Here is an 18,064-nt window from a genome sequence, read left to right on the forward strand (position 1 = left end):
CTATCCATCCATGCATGCATTATGCTAGGCAGCTAAGAGAAACCAAGGGACTGTCCAAGATTCTGCCGGCTTAGATTCATCTTTAGATGAATCTGGTTAGTTAGATTCATCATGTTATTAGTAGATTTTTTACCTTCCCATATTATTGCACATTGAAAATTTTCCTTAATGTTCTGCCACTGCATAGCAAAAGTAGCTTTTCCCCTAGCTTCCAAACTCTTACAATAGATTTCCCTGAGTTTTACTTTCACCCAGGGTCTCCTTAAGATTTTTTTTAGCTTCCTTCTCCACACAGTCCCAAAGCTAATCCAACATATTTTATATTTTTTTATAGTAACACCCTATTTCCAGGTAACAATTTCCTTTCAAAGTACTATTGCTGCAAACAAGTGACCCAATGTTTACTGTAATAAACAGTAATTTTCTTATATCTCATGGATTCTATTCTGTGCATCACAAATTTGGTCAGGCTTATCTTGGCATTTATTCTGATGTTAGCTGAGGTTACTTATTGACATTCAACTGGCATTCAACTGGCTCATGCACTGGTCTTAAGATTGTATGAGGGCTTCACTCACATGTCTAGTGCTTTGGCAGAGGTGCTTGGGAGGCTGGACTCACACAGGACTGTCTAGCAAAATACCTACACGTGGTCCCTCCTGCCTGGTGGTGGTTGTACTTGTTGAATGGCCGCTGTATTCTTCTAGATGAGCAGTTCCCAGTGAGTGGTGGTATTGGTCGGATGTGTAACTCTACCCTTGAGGGGATTTTTGTTTTGGTAATGTCTGAAGATATTTTGTTTGTCACACTGGCGGTGGCATAGGGGGGATGTGCTATTGGCATATAGTTGGCAGAGGTCGGGGATGCTGCTAAACATTCTGCAATTCACAGAACAGCCACCACCTCCCAATAATTATCTGGCCTCAAATGCCAATGGTGTCAACGTTGAAAAGCCTTGTCCTAGAGTGAGCATCCCAAGAGAACCAGGTAGCAGCTGCAGAGCCTCTTCTGACCTAACCCCAAAGACATGCAGTGTAAGGTTCAGACCAGAAGGAATTAGACTTCACTTCCTGCTAGGAGGTAGAGAAGTCACATTACAGAGGAGCATGTGGGATGGGGAATATTGTCACAACCATCTTTAGAAAATACAATCTGCTACAGGAACTGTCAGGGAAATCTGAATGTGCTCGGTGCCATGGAAAAGGGTAAGCAGAATGTGTTCAAGATGCAGGAGGATCTGTCACTTCTGTTTGGAGAGATAAAATGGGGTTTCCTGAAAACATGGCAATTATACAATTTTTAAAAATGACAAATTAAACTTTGAAAGAAGGGTAGTGCTTTGGAAAGTTCAACTGGAGGGAGAATATTCTAGGCAGAGGGAATGGTAGAAATCAAGGTGTTGATATGCAGAGATTAGCAAACTATGATCCCTGCTCCCAATCCAGCCTGCTCTTTAATTTGTAATAAAAGTTTATTAGAACCAAGCTACCCCCATTGAATAGTTGACCACAGACACTATATGGCCCAAGAAGCCTAAAACATTTGCTGGCAGGTCCTTTACACAAGAAAGTGGTACAAGATTCTGGTACTAATCCTTTAATTTATTTGGTTATTCAACAAATATTTCTTAAGTGTGTGCTATGTGCCAGAAATTGTGTCAGATGTTTATGATGGTGGACAAAACAGATATCATGGAAGGGACTTTTCACAAAACATTTGAAAGCCATTAAGAAAATGGCAAAATCCTATGTTTGCAAATACTAAAACTTAAGAGTGACAGGCAGGGCTTTAATCAAAAGTAAATCTCATCAAGCAAGCATCAGGAGCCAAGCACGGAATATGAATGGTAGAAATATGATTTATCAGGAAAGTGAAGAGTATCCACCAAGTTCCTATGAAGGAAGGACCTTGGCTTGAGAGGTGGCCGGTGTTGGTGGGGTAGAATGAAAAGGTGGGCAGAGCGATGGGTAGGATGAGTTTGAAGGGCAAACTTGAGCTGGGTGCAGTGGCTCATGCCTTTAATCCTAGCACTTGGGAGGCCGAGGAGAGTGGATTGCCTGAGCTCACAGGTTCAAGACCAGCCTGAGCCAGAGCAAGACCTTGTCTCTAAAAAGAAAAATCACCCGGGGCAGTGCCTATGGCTCAAAGGAGTAGGGTGCCGGCCCCATATGCCGGAGGTGGCAGGTTCAAACGCAGCCCCGGCCAAAAACTGTGGAAAAAAAACCCACCCCAAAACAAAAACAAAAAAAGTCACCTGGCATTGTGATGGGCACCTATAGTCCCAGTTACTGGGAGGCTGAGACAAGCAAATCACGTGAGCCCAAGAGTTTGAGGCTGCTGTGAGTTATTATGCTACAGCACACTACTGAGGATGGCTGAGTAAGACTCTGTCTCAAAAAAAAAAAAAGGCAAACGTGGTGAATCTTACAGGCCATGGAAAGAGTAATATGAGTGTGATAGAAAGCCAGTTGAGAATTCAAGGGAGAGTGAAATAACTCAATTAAAAAAAGAAAAAGAAAGAAAGAAAATGGGATGTTGGGCATGGAGGGTTTAGAAAGGAGATAAGAGAGAAGCTGATAGGTAAAGCTCATGAAACTCCAGGTAAAAAATAATGGTATGACCTTGAAACTGTGCTTCTCAAACATAACCATGCCGTGCACTCCCTGAGAATCTGGTTACAGTGTAGGTGCTGATTCATTAGACGTGAGATGGAGCCAAGGTATGATGCTGTAGGTCTGCTGACCATATGCTAACCAGGATCTAGAGGTAAAGACTTATAAAGTGGGGTTTCTTTTTTTTTTTTTACTTTTTATTTTTTTTCCTTTTATTAAGTCATATACACATAGATCATGAATACATTCATGCATTTGTGGGGTACAATGTGCTGATTTTGTATACAATTTGGAGTGCTTACATCAAACTAATTAATATAGCTTTCACCTGATTTACTTGATTATTGTGTTAAGACATTTATGTTCTATACTTGATAGATTTGACTTGTACCCTTGCAATATGCTCCATAGGTGTGGCCCCACTGTTTCCCTCCCCTTCATTAAATCTCCCCCCTCCCTTCCATTTCTCTCCTTCATCATGGGCTATACTTATGATTTATCTTTCATAAGAAAGTGTGAGTAAATATAAATTGATTTCATAAAAGTACTGAGTATATTGGATACTTTTTCTTCCATTCTTGAGATACTTTACTGAGAAGAACATGTTCAAGCTCCATGCATGTAAACATATGGGAGGTAAAGTCTCCATTTTTTAAGGCTGCATAGTATTCCATGGTATACATATACCCCAATTTATTAATCCATCCACCATTTGCACCTCTTGGAGGTGCAAATTTTAGTGGGGTTTCTAAAAATCACTCATTTCGCTAACACTTTTTACATGGCTAGAAGTCTTAATGTAAGTTTTCTTTTTTCTTTTTTGAGACAGAGTCTCTCACTCTGTTGCTCTGGGTAGAGTGCCCTGGCATCATAGCTCATTGTTACCTCAAACTCTTGGGCTCAAGAGATCCTCTTGCTTCAGCATCCCAAATAGTTGGAACTACAGGTGCTCACCATGACGCCTGGTTAGTTTTTCTATTTTTACAAGAGACAGTGCCTCACTCTTGCTCAGGCTGGTCTTAAACTAACGAGCTTAAGCAATCCACCCAACTCAGCCTCTCTGCGTGCTAGGATTATAGGTGTAAGCCACCACACCTGGCCTTTGTGTTAAGTTTTCAACACAAAATCAAGCAAAGAGCAAATCCAGCCAGGAACTTTCAACCACTGTAAGCACCGAGTGAGAAAGCCTTTTGCAGAGCTTCAGAAATGAAGCATCACTGGGATCTAGAGATTGAAAAAAGCATGAAATTCTAGCCAGTTAATGAGGAAGTGCCCAGGGGATGATCAATTTTATAAATGTTTCTAGTAAGATTTTATTGAGTGAATAAAAATGAAGAAGAGATGGTCTCTGCCTTTATAAAGATACAGTCTATTTGTGAATAGATAGAAAAAGAGTTTTAGGATTGTGAAAAGCATTTCCACGGGGTTATGGTCAGGGCATTGTGAGCTCGCCGAAGGGAGACATACACTCTGGAGAGGTGCAAAGAAAGATCTTTAGAAAGATAAGCAAAGGATGACTCAGAGTCAGAAAACTAAGGGGGGGATGGGTATTTCAGAGAGAGGAGATGGCCCAAGGTTTGGGGAGCATGTAATGGAAAAGACCGGACAATTTTCAATTTCAATGTAATAACTCATAGAACTGGCTGTCAGAAATGTCTTGTCAGACTTCACCTGACGCATAGTGTATATCGAGCCATTAATTCTAGTCAGTTAATAAGAATTCCTTAAGCTGTTAGTATGGACCATAGCATACTAGAGAAAACAAAAAAAGCATACTGTTAGTAACAACAACTAATATCTAGTGGAACCTACAGGCAAAAGACACTTGAGCCCAGAGAAAAAAATATGACCAGTTCAAGTCATTTGCCAGATGTCTCCCTGGCTCAGGAGTGGAAGAAACAGAATTCCAACCCAGCTTGTTCTGCTTGTAGAGTCTGCCTTTTCTGGAACTTGCGGTTTATTTAGAGAGACAAAACCAATACACCTAAAACAATTAAAGAGAAATACAAAATCAACATTACAGTCATAAGCTAGATGGTAATGCAGTTTCGAAATGAAAATCGCTTTATTGTTTTTCTTCTGATTATAAAAGCAATGCTTCCTCTCTGTAAAACAATTCAAACATTACAAGATTGTGTAGTGCAAGAAATAAACATTCCTTGGAATCACCTTGCTCACCCAATGCCTGAAACAGCCAATTTAGTGTCTTAGAAATACACACGTGCCATCTCCCCAAAAGAAATAAGCATTAGAAATTTGGGATCAGACCCTATATAATGTAATGTAACCTATGTTTTCTTCCACACACATCATGGAATGATTTGCAGGTAAAACTGCACTTTTGTTCTTCCTAAAACCTTATAAAGATGTATCCAATTCTTTAAGATTCATAGATAATTTCTTGGCCATATGATACTACTGGCTTCAGGTGGTTAGAGCACAATGTTGGTGCTCAATAATGTTGGTCATAATGCTATTTTGGGAACATTTCCTCCAATCATCCTCATCAGGGGGTTACAGTTGGGTCATATGACATGTGAGTAACCACTACCCACCTCCTCAGCACATGACTCTATCATTTTCAAAATTATTATATACATATCAAGTTTATTTAGATGCAATTACGGGCAATAAATCCACCCATTTGAGGTATAAAGTACTTGATTATCTCTGACAAATGCATTTGGTAGTATGTATACAAAACACTCCAAATATAGAACATTTCCATTACCCTAAACCCCCTCCCAGCTTTGTCTTTGCATTTGATAATCTGCCATCCCACCTCCAGGCAACCACCGATGTATTTTCAGTACCTCTAACATTGCCTTTGTGAGAATGCCGTGTCCATACAATAATATAAAGTATGTGGTCTCTTGTGGGTGGCTTCCTTCACTTGGCCTAATGCTTTCGAGCTTCATCCATGTTGCTACAAGTGTCAGTAGTTTGTTACTTTTGATTACTGAGTAGTATCCTTTTATCTAAATATACCACATTCTGTTTATCTGTTCATCAGCTGATCCACATTTGGAGAGATTCTGTTTGGGGCCATTAGGAAGAAAGCATCTACCAACATTCACATACAGATGGTTATAGGGTTATATTTGCGTCATGTAAATGCCTGGAAGTGGAATTGCTGGGTTGTATGGCAAATATATATTTAATTCCATAAGACATTGCCAAACTATCCCCAGGGCGGCTGCACCTTTTGCATTCCAGATCCTCTACAATACTTAGCAATGTCAGTCTTTGGTTTTAGCCATCCTGTGGAGGTCTACTGATGCCTCCTGGTGATCTTATTTTGCATTTCCCTGATGACTCCTGATGTGGAGCATACATATTTTCATGTGCGTATCAACCTTTTCCATGTCTTCTTTGGAAAAAATAAGTCATCTCAGTATTTTTAAAAATTGTGTTGTTTTTCTTCTAATTGAGTTGAGCGTTTTTTTTACACATCCTGGATATTGGATATCCAAATCTTTAACACTGTTGTCCCATAACTTTCAGATGCTGCTGTTGGGTTTTTCTTTCTCCTGTTGCCCCCAGTGGAGGTTTGGAGGAGGAGAGCTGATGCGTGGGCGTGACCTCCTTTGAGCCTGAGGTTCCCGGGATCCTCACTCTCCTGATGGCACACACTAGCCTTTAGGACTGTTACATTTCAAGGCTTTTTTTCCTTCTTACCCACTTTATCAACTGCTACTTCATTTGTCATGTGCTCAGTGATAGATAAAACATTTCTTGGGTCCTATCCTTGGACAAGCTTCTTACCCTTTGAAATTGATTTTACCAGGTGGTCCTATGACCAGTTTTGTTGATTATCTGGCTTTTAGTTGTTGTTGTCACAATGGGAGCAACATCCTCTTTACGCTTTCTGTAACTTAAGCAACAGGGGAGCTGGCTCCATCCTTGCTCTTTTTTTTTTTTTTTTGCAGTTTTTGGCTGGGGCTGGGTTTGAACCCACCACCTCTGGCATATGGGGCCGGTGCCCTACTCCTTTGAGCCACCGGAGCTGCCCAATCCTTGCTCTTAATACAACAGAAAGACTCTGTGGCTTGCACTATCAGAGCTGGTCTTTCCTTCAGTCTCTGTGTGAGCTCAGTGAGGCCCTCTTGCCCTGGAGTTTGACATAGCAGAGGCTAGGACTTGGGCATTTTCATTGCCTCCGTCATGAAGGATCTGTTGCCAGGGCCAAAGGAGTTTCCACCAGTTTTCGTTATCTCCCCCTTCAGCACCACTCAGAAAGTGTCTTTTGCTCATCCTTGCCAAAGGTTTTTCCATAAGCCCTATGTGTGATAGCTCCTTTGCTCTTTGTTTAGTTTCTTTCAGCTCTATCTTCTGGACATTTAGCACAAATTCTTGAGAGGTTTTAAGGAAGCATCATACAACTTTCACCAAAGGCTCAATTCCCTGAGAAAATGGCCCTGAGGTGAGGACTTTCATGTCTCCTGTGTCAGAGTGATAACCACCCCTTCCTTCACAGCATTTTTTTGGGGCTTCCAGAGAGTTCCTGGCCTCTTCCTCGGTAGGTATATTAACTAGGTGATGACTGCCAGCTCCTGTGATTCATGTCCTGCAAGGCCTTTGTGACCCAGATATGCTGGAATTCCCAAAATGAAGTCTGAAATTACTTTAAGAATCCTGGCTACTAATAATATTCTACCCTTAGATACTATTATAAGATAATAATATTCTACCCTCAGATTCTACCCTCTCCTTCTGAGATTCTGTGTTTGTGTGTGAGCATGTTCCTTCATTTAGCCAGAGCTGATGACTTGTTGATCAGCTATCTGAAATCAGTGTTGGTTGAATGTCCAATTCAGGCTGATTCAAGATAGTTGGCGCCCCCTTCACCCCACCCACATCCAAGGCTGTGATACTTTGAAACGTACATTAAGCCTATTTGTTTTCCAATAAAAATGGGCAAAGGGGAAAAAGAAACAATTAACATTTGATTTACTTTTTTAGCAAAGTCCATGGCACTCACGTGACAATAAACCCATGATGGCCAGAGTTACTGAGGCCAGTGCCATCTGTACTCCGCTGGTGGCTGTGACTGCTTGACAAGGGCTCAGTTCTGTGGGGCTTCAGCTGTGGTTGTATGTTCTGATAAGCATGGTCATGAAATCTTCACGTCTTGTTTCCAGTACTTTCTTGAGGCAAGTTGACCAACTTGTCTTAGCTTACTTAGCTAAGGAAGACTTACTTGTCTTCCTCCCTTAGCTGTGAAAGAATACAGAGTATGGATCAATTGTCTTAATGGATATTCTTAAACACGAGGTTTGGAGTTAAGCCCTTCCTTCCTTCCTTCCTTCCTTCCCTCCCTCCTTCCCCAGGAAAATGCGAGGCCCGCTGTATGAAATTGCTCATATTGTGTCTCTGGGTTGTACAGCAGCTGGATTTCTTCCTGTTTCCTTCCTCCCTCCCCACGAAAAGAGGATGACACTTTAGGATACCTCTAGAACTAGACTGAAGATCACAAAGCCCAGTCTTCCAAAGGAGGCCTGTCTATTTTAGGGTTAATAGCCCTGTATTTATTAAGGACACAAAGTCCCAAATCCCACATCTTACAGCTAACTCAGAAACAGTAGCATAGAGAATGTCCTGACTGACTCGGGAAATACATTTTCCTGAGACCAGTGGTTTATGAAATATGTTCTCCAACTGGCTCATCTCTTGAAGTGTTGTTTGTCATCATCAGATTTTGAGACCATATATCTCCTTTTAAGTGATGATTGTGCTGTAACCTCTGGCTCCATCCCCGTTTCTGGTCTGGGTAGAGCAGATCTCAGCAATGACTGAAAAGCATAGCTGTCTTATCAAATAGCAGCAGTACTTGTTTTGTTTAATAGTGCTGGAAATTAGTTTTTCAGGCACTGATCTTGACAGGTCAGCTGTCAAAAGTGGGTGTCTGTGGCCATAAATTCATCGATCCCATACACAACATTCTGTCTCCAAAATATGAGAGCAAGTCAGAGTGGACACACTCGTGTACAAATGAAATGGTCTGCAGCCGTACGACTAAGTATCAGGACTTCTTTGGGTAAAAGGTTTTTCTGGCTTCCCATTTATCAAACCTATCAGCCTCATTTGGCTTTTATTGACTGAAACATTTTCCTCAGCATTCTGGATGGGGAAGGGAGCAGCAGCCACCCATGGGATGGAGCCGGTTTTTTAGTCTCTGCCGGCTGCAAGCCTGGGAATCCATTTAAAGGCATCATTTTACTTTTTAAAAAATTACACCAGAGTTTTTCATTTGAGGCCTGCTTTTCTATGTTCTGGTCTTGTGTATCAGGCACTCGGAGGGATGGTGTCACCCAGAAATGGCGAAGGTTTACCACTCTGACCTTAAGATTTGGGCAAGAGCACACAGCTTTGTGGAGGTAGGAAGATTCACTCAGCCTGGAGCACTCGGCTTCAGCCTGATGTGAGGGAATAATAAATTCTCCTGCCCAACACAAAGGATCCTGAATCCTGGAACACAGTTGTACTTCGATGTATTTGAAAGGTAGAGTGTTGGTTTCTCTTTGAAGTATTTTTTTCCTTTCTTTGTCAAGGTACAGGATTCCTAAAGGCCAGGGAGAGAGAAGTCTGTGTTAAAACAAAACAAACAAACAGAACCCCTTTAACTTCTGAACATTTTAGACAAAAAGATAAGGATGATAATAAGTTTGGAGGAATTTTACTTTTCCTCTCATGAAATTCTATGTTAATATAAATGGCCTTCTTGCTTTAAGGTTGCCCAAAAATTAGGTAAAATGACTTGGTGCTGTTCTTCTTTTTCAGTGGAGAGAAATTGCTTATCTTTATGGATCTGAGCCTCAGCTGTGGTTGGTTCCTATCTTCCCATTTATGGAGCCCTACACCATCATGCAGAGGTCTTAAAATACAAGATGCCGTGCAGATCGAAGTATTAATACTCCTCGTCCAGGAGATGAGCCATCCCTGGGCCAAAGGTCCTTAGACCCAGAGTGCTGGTTTAATGGTTTGTGACTCTTAGATTGGCCTTGACATAGTGACAGATAATTTCACCCTGATTATTTCTCTGACATTTGGTTTTCAGTCATATAAGGACATGTGATGGGATATTGATTAATTCTCTATGCTAGTTATTTTTATCAAAGGCCTATTTTCCTTCCTATTAAAGTAGTGAAAAGCCTGAATACAGAAGGTAATAATGACTATTTATAATTCCACTGCCTGTTTGTAATACATATCCATATATCATGTTTTAATGTGTCTCCTCCCATATTTATGGCTGCTGATAAAAATAATTAAGATTATATTTGCATAGTTTCAGACTCTGATCCTTTATTTTGTGATTCTTAATTAAGATATTTTATAGGAGATTATTTTCTCCTGTGGACATCCTCTCACTGGTAGGCTGGTTAGATATTATTATTATTATTAAAAGAGATGACATTACTTTTATAAGCCATCTCTTTTATAGATAAGAAGATGAAATCTCAGTGAAGTTTAATTTACTGAACAAATATTTGTTGACTGTCTTCTGTGTTTCAAGCATGGTCAAGTGCACTGTCTAAAGTCAGGTAAGCACTAAGAAAAATTGGAACCTGGGTCTATTCTAGACCTGTTATAGAAGTTGATCTTGAAGAGGTGAACTTGGTGTTCAAGGCAAGACTGGAGATACCGAGATAGAAATGAGCAAGACAAGGTCCAACCCAAGAGCCTGAGGTTCTGGATATCTTATGAAGACAGGGTTTTGACTCCAGAGAACAGAGCAAGAAAAATAAATCTCCCATGTGTCTCACAGATGCGGGCCCATAGCAGAAGGCACTGGGGGGATTTCTATTGTAGGTTTGCAAAAATCACAGTTATTGGGCTAAATGGTATTAGTGGTGATGACTGTATCAGGCCAATGTAACATCTTAACAACGGGGGAAAGTGGATGTGTAGTGTAAGGACTTAAGTGGCATATCATCTGCAACTTTTCTGTAAATCTGAAACTATTCTGAAGTGAAATTTTATGTTTAAAAATGATGTGTTTGAGAAAGGGTAAGTGATTTGGTGGGGTTGTAAGACACTTTGGCTACATAAGCTGAAATGATGCTGGGTCGGGGTGAGTTCTGGTTTAGGAAGCCCTTTCTTTTAAGCCAAGCAGGAAAATGTTAGGATTTGTTCTGTAGGAAGTAGAAATTTGTTAGATGATTTTATTAACATAGTTCATGTTTATTTATCATAAAGGTTTATTAACATAGTTCATGTTTATTTATTATAAAGATACATAACTGCATGTTGGAGGATGGGCCAGAAGCAGGAGGGTTTGGCAGGAAGGAGACCAGTGAGGAGGATGTTGCAGAGGTCTAAGGCCGAGCTTGTGCTGTCTGGAGCCAGGCAGTGGGCTAGAAGCAGAGGGTCATGTAGAGAGCTACCGAGAGGCAGAGCCCTTCTTGGAGCTGAGCTGAAAGCTTAGTGGGACAGGGCTTAATCCTGACTACTTCCATTCTCCATTCTCACACCTGATTACAATCCCGATAAAAAGACAAGTGAAGCCTGGTTGGCCAACGCTGGGCAGAGCCCTATTCCAAGTGCTCATCCAAGCCAGGCAGCAGAGTCAAGATGCCCTTTACCATACCAGCAGAGATTCCCAACAGATGTTGGGAACTCAAGTCCTGCTGCAGGATAGACTATTTCCAGGCTCTGGAACTGACACATCATCATTAGGACAAAATTGCCTCCATGATAACTCTGTGAACACTGAGATGGTCAAGGGGACCTTTGCAGCTGCATAGCAGCCCACAGGTCAGGGTTAAGTGGCTCCATGCCTGGGCTCAGCCGTGATGAGAATGCAGGCACAGGCAGCTCAGGTACATGCCCAATGCTGCTCCCTGAGCCCACGTTGGAGCATCCAAAGGATGCAGGCACTCAGTTCCAGGACTTCATCTGTCTGAGTCTGTCTTCTTCCCTTTGACCAGCATTTTAGTCCAAGTGAAGGAATAAATTCTGGATCCCAGAGCTACTTCCTGAGATCCAAGGGAGAAACAGCCATGATATTTCCTCCTTGTTGTACCCACTCCCAGAGTGTGGCCTGTTTGGTATCTTTGATTCCTCGAGCAGAATCCTGGGTAGATCTTCACTTGTTCTTCACTGCAATCCAGTCCTTCTGAAGTAATTCATAGTGGTGGTGTTAGTGATGGGGCTTATGTGACCATACTTTTAACTAAATTACTCATTTATCACTGCCAAGCATGCCATTTAGGATGGAGTGGGTCCTGGTGGGTATCAGGTCCAAAGACAGCAAGACAGGGCAAGTTCCTTTTTAGCTGGCTGTAGAGCTCCATATCTTACTCTGATGGTTTTGCTTTAGACCTCAGAGCTGTTGTACCTTCGAGGTGGAATGGCCTGTCAGGTCCCAGGACTGTGGCCTTATAGTCAGGGCGCAGTGTACAGACCTTGTGGCAGGTGCCAGGACTGTAGGAAATGCTGAGGGGATAGAAGCACCTTTAAATGGAGCAAGTGCTGGCTCCTCCAGGGCCCTCAGTAGCACTTCTTCACTGACAGCTACGGGGTTTGGGGGATAACTAGGGGCCTTATGGATTTTCCCTGACAAAGAGTAGATGCTGCTTGCAGTAGTTAGATTCTTTAACCCCTTGCTGTGTAAAGGGTGGTCTGTGGGCCTGCAGCTGCAGCAGCAGCAGCACCACCGCGTAGCTTGTTAGATGTGAATAATCTCAGGCCTCCAGAGTGAGTCAGTGCATGACAAAATCCCCAGGTGATTTATGTACTTATCAAGATTGAGAATCACTGCTTTAATCTACAGCAGTGGTTCACAGTTCTGGCTGTGCATTGGGATCCCCTGGGGAGCAAAAATATTCATTTCCACTTCACTACAGAGCAATTAAATAAGAATCAGGTTGGGGGGGGGGCAGATTCCAGTATGTTTTAAAAGCCCCATAAGAGATTCTGATATGCAGCCAAGATAATGTTCGAGTCACCAGAAGAGCAGGGGTCCTCAACTGTGGTCTCAATATTAGGATCACTTGGGAGGCATTATCACTCCCCACATCCAGGCCCTGAGGTCCTGATCTAGGTGGCTTCAGATGAGACTGGCTGTTCGCTTTTTTTCTGTCTCCCCAATTAATAGTTGAGAATCATCGGTTGGACAAAAATTTCATTGTTGTACAAATGCTACAGGAATGCAGGAGGGGAAGTAGTTTCAAGGGCAAATGTGCCTCTGTTGTTTCCAACACAGGCTAGGGTCTCCTTGGCTGTTTTAGGGTGTCTGTCAGAGATTCATCTGGCTGTTGGATACACCCCGCAGGCTTAGGAGAATATAGTGGATCCAAAGCACCTTTAGTCTGTTGTTAGTCTCTATGTACAGATCAGGGAAAATTGTGGAGCTTGCATCACAGGGCAAACAGGCAGGAGGCTCTTGGCTCTGTTTGCAGTAGTCACCAAGGTGCAAGACAAGTTGTGCACTTGGGTCTTTGTTATCTCCTTTACTGCCGAGACTCATCCTACTCATGGCACAACAGTGGCTAGACTCAAATGCGCTATGGTGCAGGCCAGTCAAAAGAGTGGTTAAACAAAGAGGGGACTTTGTGGGAGACACAGTGACATGAACTTCAGAGGTAGACAGAAAAAACCTGGACATGTCTACAAACATGTTCTCATCAGCTGGCTTCATTTTAGGGATGTGCTGGGTTCTGGAGGTCCTGAAAAGCTGATGGAGGAGGTGGACATCTTCGTCTGTTACATCTGTTTGTTTTAGGGTTTGAAGATGGCTTTGCTTCTGTGGGAAACTGAGAGGGCTTCTGTCTACCTCCCTACCTGATTTAGGATCCCAGTCTCCGAGACAAAGTCTGAAGGTGTGTGCAGGGGTGTGCAGGGGTCTGCTCCATCCTCACACTCCCTTTTGTCCTTCACAGCTGGCGACGTGGGACTCGGAGAAGGGCCTGAATGGCAGCCTGCAAGAAAGGCCCATGGGGAGCCGCCTCCAAGGACTGACTCTCAAAGTGGTGACTGTCTTGGTAGGATCATGGGGGTATTCTAGAAGCTTCACTGTTCAGGATTTTGAGCAGAGGCTGCTTTCTATTTCATGCATGGTTTAGAGAGAAGGGGACCTTGAGGAGTGGTTTGAGCTTTTATAAAGCCTTTCATGTAAATGATAGTGAGGATAATGAAGGGGAAATTAAGACTGGAGATTCTGCCCCAGGGTCTCCAAGGCCTTCCATGAGCTGCTCCAGAGAAGGAACCATCATCCAGATCCACTGTTGAGTGCTAGAGGGGGCCCAGCTGCTCCACCTGTTCTTGGAAGTGAACCGGATCTTGACCTAGTGATGGTCCTTAGGAGAGCAATGCTGGAATCCAGGTCTCTAGGACGATACTGGAGGAGGACATTCTTCCAGTCCACACCACCACGGTTGGGCCCATGTGACACAGTGCAGAACGAAAGACCATTTGGTAGTTGCAAGTTTTCTGTGTGCTTGTCCTGGAATCGTAGACATTTCTATTTGCGGGAGATCTTAGAAGCATCCTCCTTTCAATTTCTTTTTTCATATTTTTAAAAGAACTGTGGGAGATATTTTCAATTTACTTCTTACCGACTGGGTCAGACATGTCTAAATGTTCCTTCTGTCCCAGCAGGCTCTAGTGTCTCCCTGGCTCAGAAGCCTCTGGCAGTGGTGCTTTTGCATTCTCTATGTGCACACCGCCAAGAAGGTTTATATTTTCCCAGCAAAACTAAATTTATGAGATATATTCTTATTTCCCTGGGGCCATTTGCCAAAAAGCCCCTACTTGCTTATTTTCACACCAGAAAGCAGGGAAATGATAGGAAGGGCTGAGGTGTTTTCTAGATGGTCACCTGCCCTACGTGTGGCATAGCACAGCAGGTGTGGGAATGAACACGGCATGGCTTTGGACTCAGGAACTATGCATGTGAATCCTATCCTATCTTTGGCTTCTGATCTGGCTTTGGCCATTAATTAGTATTCATTTTCTAGGCCAACCTGACAGATGTGATACTTCTCCCAATCTAATATCACAGAGCTTTATTGCCATTTGTTATCCTGGATGAGAAGTATCTTTTTTATGTGGGTCTCATAGAATTAGGACATTTCTTAAGGACGAGTCCTAGTTCTGTATGAATGCTACATATGAATGAATGGAAACTAATCATGTTATTCTAGGATCTGGGGTTTGGGGCAGATCCTGGGCTACTATAACACAAAATAAGTAAGTCTCCATTCCTCTGTATTTCTTTGCTAATCAGAGGGATCATCCTGTGCAGAATACCTTGAGCATCCACAAAAAGCTTTTAGAAAAGAGAAGACGAGTTTAGTATTTATCTTAAATTTAGTACTAAATTGATTAAATACAAATGTTCTAAGGTTATTATTCATCATATTGGACTTCCTAACAATACCTTGGAAATATACACCAGTGAACTTGTTATTTAATTGAAAAACCTTCATTCTATTGTCCCCAGGAAGAGCCTTTTGTGATGGTGGCTGAAAATATCCTTGGACAGCCCAAGCGCTACAAAGGGTTCTCCATAGATGTCTTGGATGCACTGGCCAAATCTCTGGGCTTCAAATATGAGATTTACCAGGCCCCCGATGGCAGGTACGGTCACCAGCTCCATAACACCTCCTGGAACGGGATGATCGGGGAGCTCATCAGTAAGGTAGGTGCCCAAAGCAGATCTGTAGAGAGGGGCACCCTAGTGTGCTTCTGGGGTGATATCTGAACTTGGCCCATTAAACACTTGGAACCATGGGGCTGGCTGAACAGACTGCAGTCACCATTCTCCACACACAAGGCCCTAAAACTCCTTGCTATACCCTTTTTTGCTCTTTTATACCCTTATTTGCTCTTTTATTTTTACTCTTGTTCCCTGGCACACTGTTTTCCCTCCCTCCCCATTGCTCCTTTGAAGCCTATCCCCTGGGCCTGCTCTGGATACTGCCTCCAAAAAACCCACCCCCACATTTGGGCTGAAACAAGAACTTACTGGGTTACTGCTGAGTGCTTTTTCTCCCATCCCTGGCAGACTACAAGTGAGTGTGAGCACACACGCGTGTGTCTGCATCACTCTGTGTGGGTGGAATGGATTTCCCCAGCTCCTCATAATCATTTCAAATCACGACTCTTCCTCCCTCCTACACAATCTGTACCCTCATTGAAACATGTGGCGTAAAGCTGACTGACCATGCCCTGAACTTGTCATTGTCATCTCATGACCTATGGATCATTTCTCCATGATCATTTATGGTGGTGGCACCCAGTTCAAACCCTCCCTCTCCAGTATTGTTGTCAGAAATTCTGACCATTTCTGCCACCCCTGGGGAAGCACTGGCTGGGAGCCAGTGCTTGGACCTCCTCACTTCCGGGACCTTTGCCCTCCTCCACTCCTGTGTCCACACCTGTGCGTCTTGTCAGCATCTTATCTGTCCCCATCCCTAGCCTGCTCTGTGACCACAATTTCTGGTCCTCATCACTCTTTTAGGCCTTTCCTCCTACAACACAAGTCATTTGCTTTTTAAACCTGTAAAGTCAGACACTAGGCCCCTCATCCCTTCAAATTTCTCTTAATCTTTTTTTAAAAACAACTTTATTTTGACGAAATTTCCATTGCATAAAATTCAACCACATTACATGGGTCACTATAAAAGTTTGGAGACAGACTGTGTTATGGTCCATTATTTCATTTCAAAGAAATACAGAAGCATTTTTTCTGATCCATCTGTGCAAGTTTCAACTTGCTTGTCTTATCAGCATTGCTGGGAGGCCTTCCTTTGTTTCCATCTGACAAAGATGTATAATTCAATGATTTTTCGTAAAAGTACCAAGTTGTGCAACTGTCACCGTAATCTAGTTTTAGAATATTTCCAGCACCCCACTAAGGTCTCTGTTTCCCATTTACGGTTAATGCCATTCCCACCCCCAGTCCTGAGCTACCAATCGCTTTCTATCTCCACGGAATCGCTTTAGTGAATGTTTCCTGGAAATGGAGTCCTGACAGATGTGGTCTTTTGTGTCTGTTTCTTTCTGTGTAGCTGCTGCATGTGAGGCTCTTCCTTCTCTTCTGTGTCTGTGCCTTTCTGACATTGCATTTTTTCCTGCCTAGAGGGCTCTCTGCGGTTGACCAGACAAAACCCTGTTCCTTTCATCCCTTGTGATAACTGTGTTCTTGCAGCCAAACCCTGAATTGCTTCTATTATTGAAGCTTTTGACTTGCATGCATGCAATTAGAGAAGAAAATTACAAATCTGTCCAGACTGATGTAGAACTGTGTGAGGTCTCCAATGTCAGCTGGACCTTCAGTAAAGCCCGACTCTCTCGTCCTTTGGTGAGCCTCTTAGCTACACCTCGTGGAAACTATTTGAATAGTTTACTTTTCTTCTTGAGCAACCTACTAATCCTCTATCCTTCTCTATTAAAAAAATGCACTTCTATATTGGGAAAATAAATTGAGATTTTGGGGCATGAAATTCTACTTACACTTCCTATGAAATTCTCATCCACAGGCACCAGCAGCCCCTCCAGAAGGGAGGGTCACCTATTCCCTCCTTTATCGGCCTCTCCCACTGTCACAGCCTGATCTCTCTACCTGGGTCATGAGTCAATTCCCTTGTTCCTCCTTGGACTTTGCTCTGTAAAATTGACTTCCTTCTGTCCTATGTTGTAAACCTATACTGCTTTGCTAAATCTCTTTCTTGGCCCTTAAATATGTTCCAAACTGTCCGAATCCTAAAAAATGATCCTGGAGGTTGGACTTCTGCAAAGAAAGACAAGACCTAGACATGCAAATGTGGCGAGTGTGAGGACAGATGTGATGTAGTCACCTGCACCACTTTTTTTTTCTTTGCTCTAGATACATGGTTGGATTTTAGTTTAGTACATCAGTATATCTGCCCCTAGCTCATATATTAAACCTTACAAAATCCTTCTATATGTGTTTCCCCAATGTGATCAGGTAGGTTGGACCACTTGTCACCACTGGTCATTCTAAAGCAAACCTTGTTCTGCTAATGTCTCCTACTGAGAGGCCCAAGAGCCAAGATCAGTATGTTTACTGTGCCTTTCACCGTTCCTTCTGGTGGAAGAAAGATCCCATGCTCCATTACTTCCCGCTGTCCATCCACCTTGGAATGAGCCTCTTAACCTTCCCCATACTTGGTGGCTTATCCCATGGTGTAGATCCATCAAACTGAGGTCTTTGTTTTTAAAATAAAGCCCAACTGGAAAGCAAAAAGTTTGCAAGATAATTTTAAGGTGACAGTAGAGTATGTCCCGAGAGACTCTTTTTAATTTTATCCTATTGTTTTGAGACAGGTTGTAGTCCTGTTTCCTGAGCTAGAGTGCGGTGGTATCATCACGGCTTAGTGCATCCAGAGGCTCACACAATCCTCTGGCCTTGGCCTCTAAAAATAGCTTAGGCTACATCACTGCACCTGGCTAATTAAAAAAAAAGATTATTTATTTTTGTAGAG

The 18,064-nt window shown here is 42.7% G+C and overlaps 1 protein-coding gene across 3 annotated transcripts in view; it reads left to right on the forward strand.

The window, feature by feature from the left end:
* Positions 1 to 18,064, forward strand: part of GRID1 (glutamate ionotropic receptor delta type subunit 1) — a 752,005-nt gene that overhangs the window by 616,792 nt on the left and 117,149 nt on the right. For all 3 annotated transcript variants that reach the window (XM_053586010.1, XM_053586009.1, XM_053586011.1), the window contains 2 exons: positions 13,496 to 13,597; positions 15,058 to 15,255. In XM_053586010.1, coding sequence (XP_053441985.1) covers positions 13,496 to 13,597; positions 15,058 to 15,255 — 300 coding nt within the window. The remainder of the gene's footprint in view (positions 1 to 13,495; positions 13,598 to 15,057; positions 15,256 to 18,064) is intronic.

This window comes from Nycticebus coucang, chromosome 3 (assembly GCF_027406575.1).
Source record: "Nycticebus coucang isolate mNycCou1 chromosome 3, mNycCou1.pri, whole genome shotgun sequence".
In the NCBI taxonomy this organism is placed as follows: domain Eukaryota; kingdom Metazoa; phylum Chordata; class Mammalia; order Primates; family Lorisidae; genus Nycticebus; species Nycticebus coucang.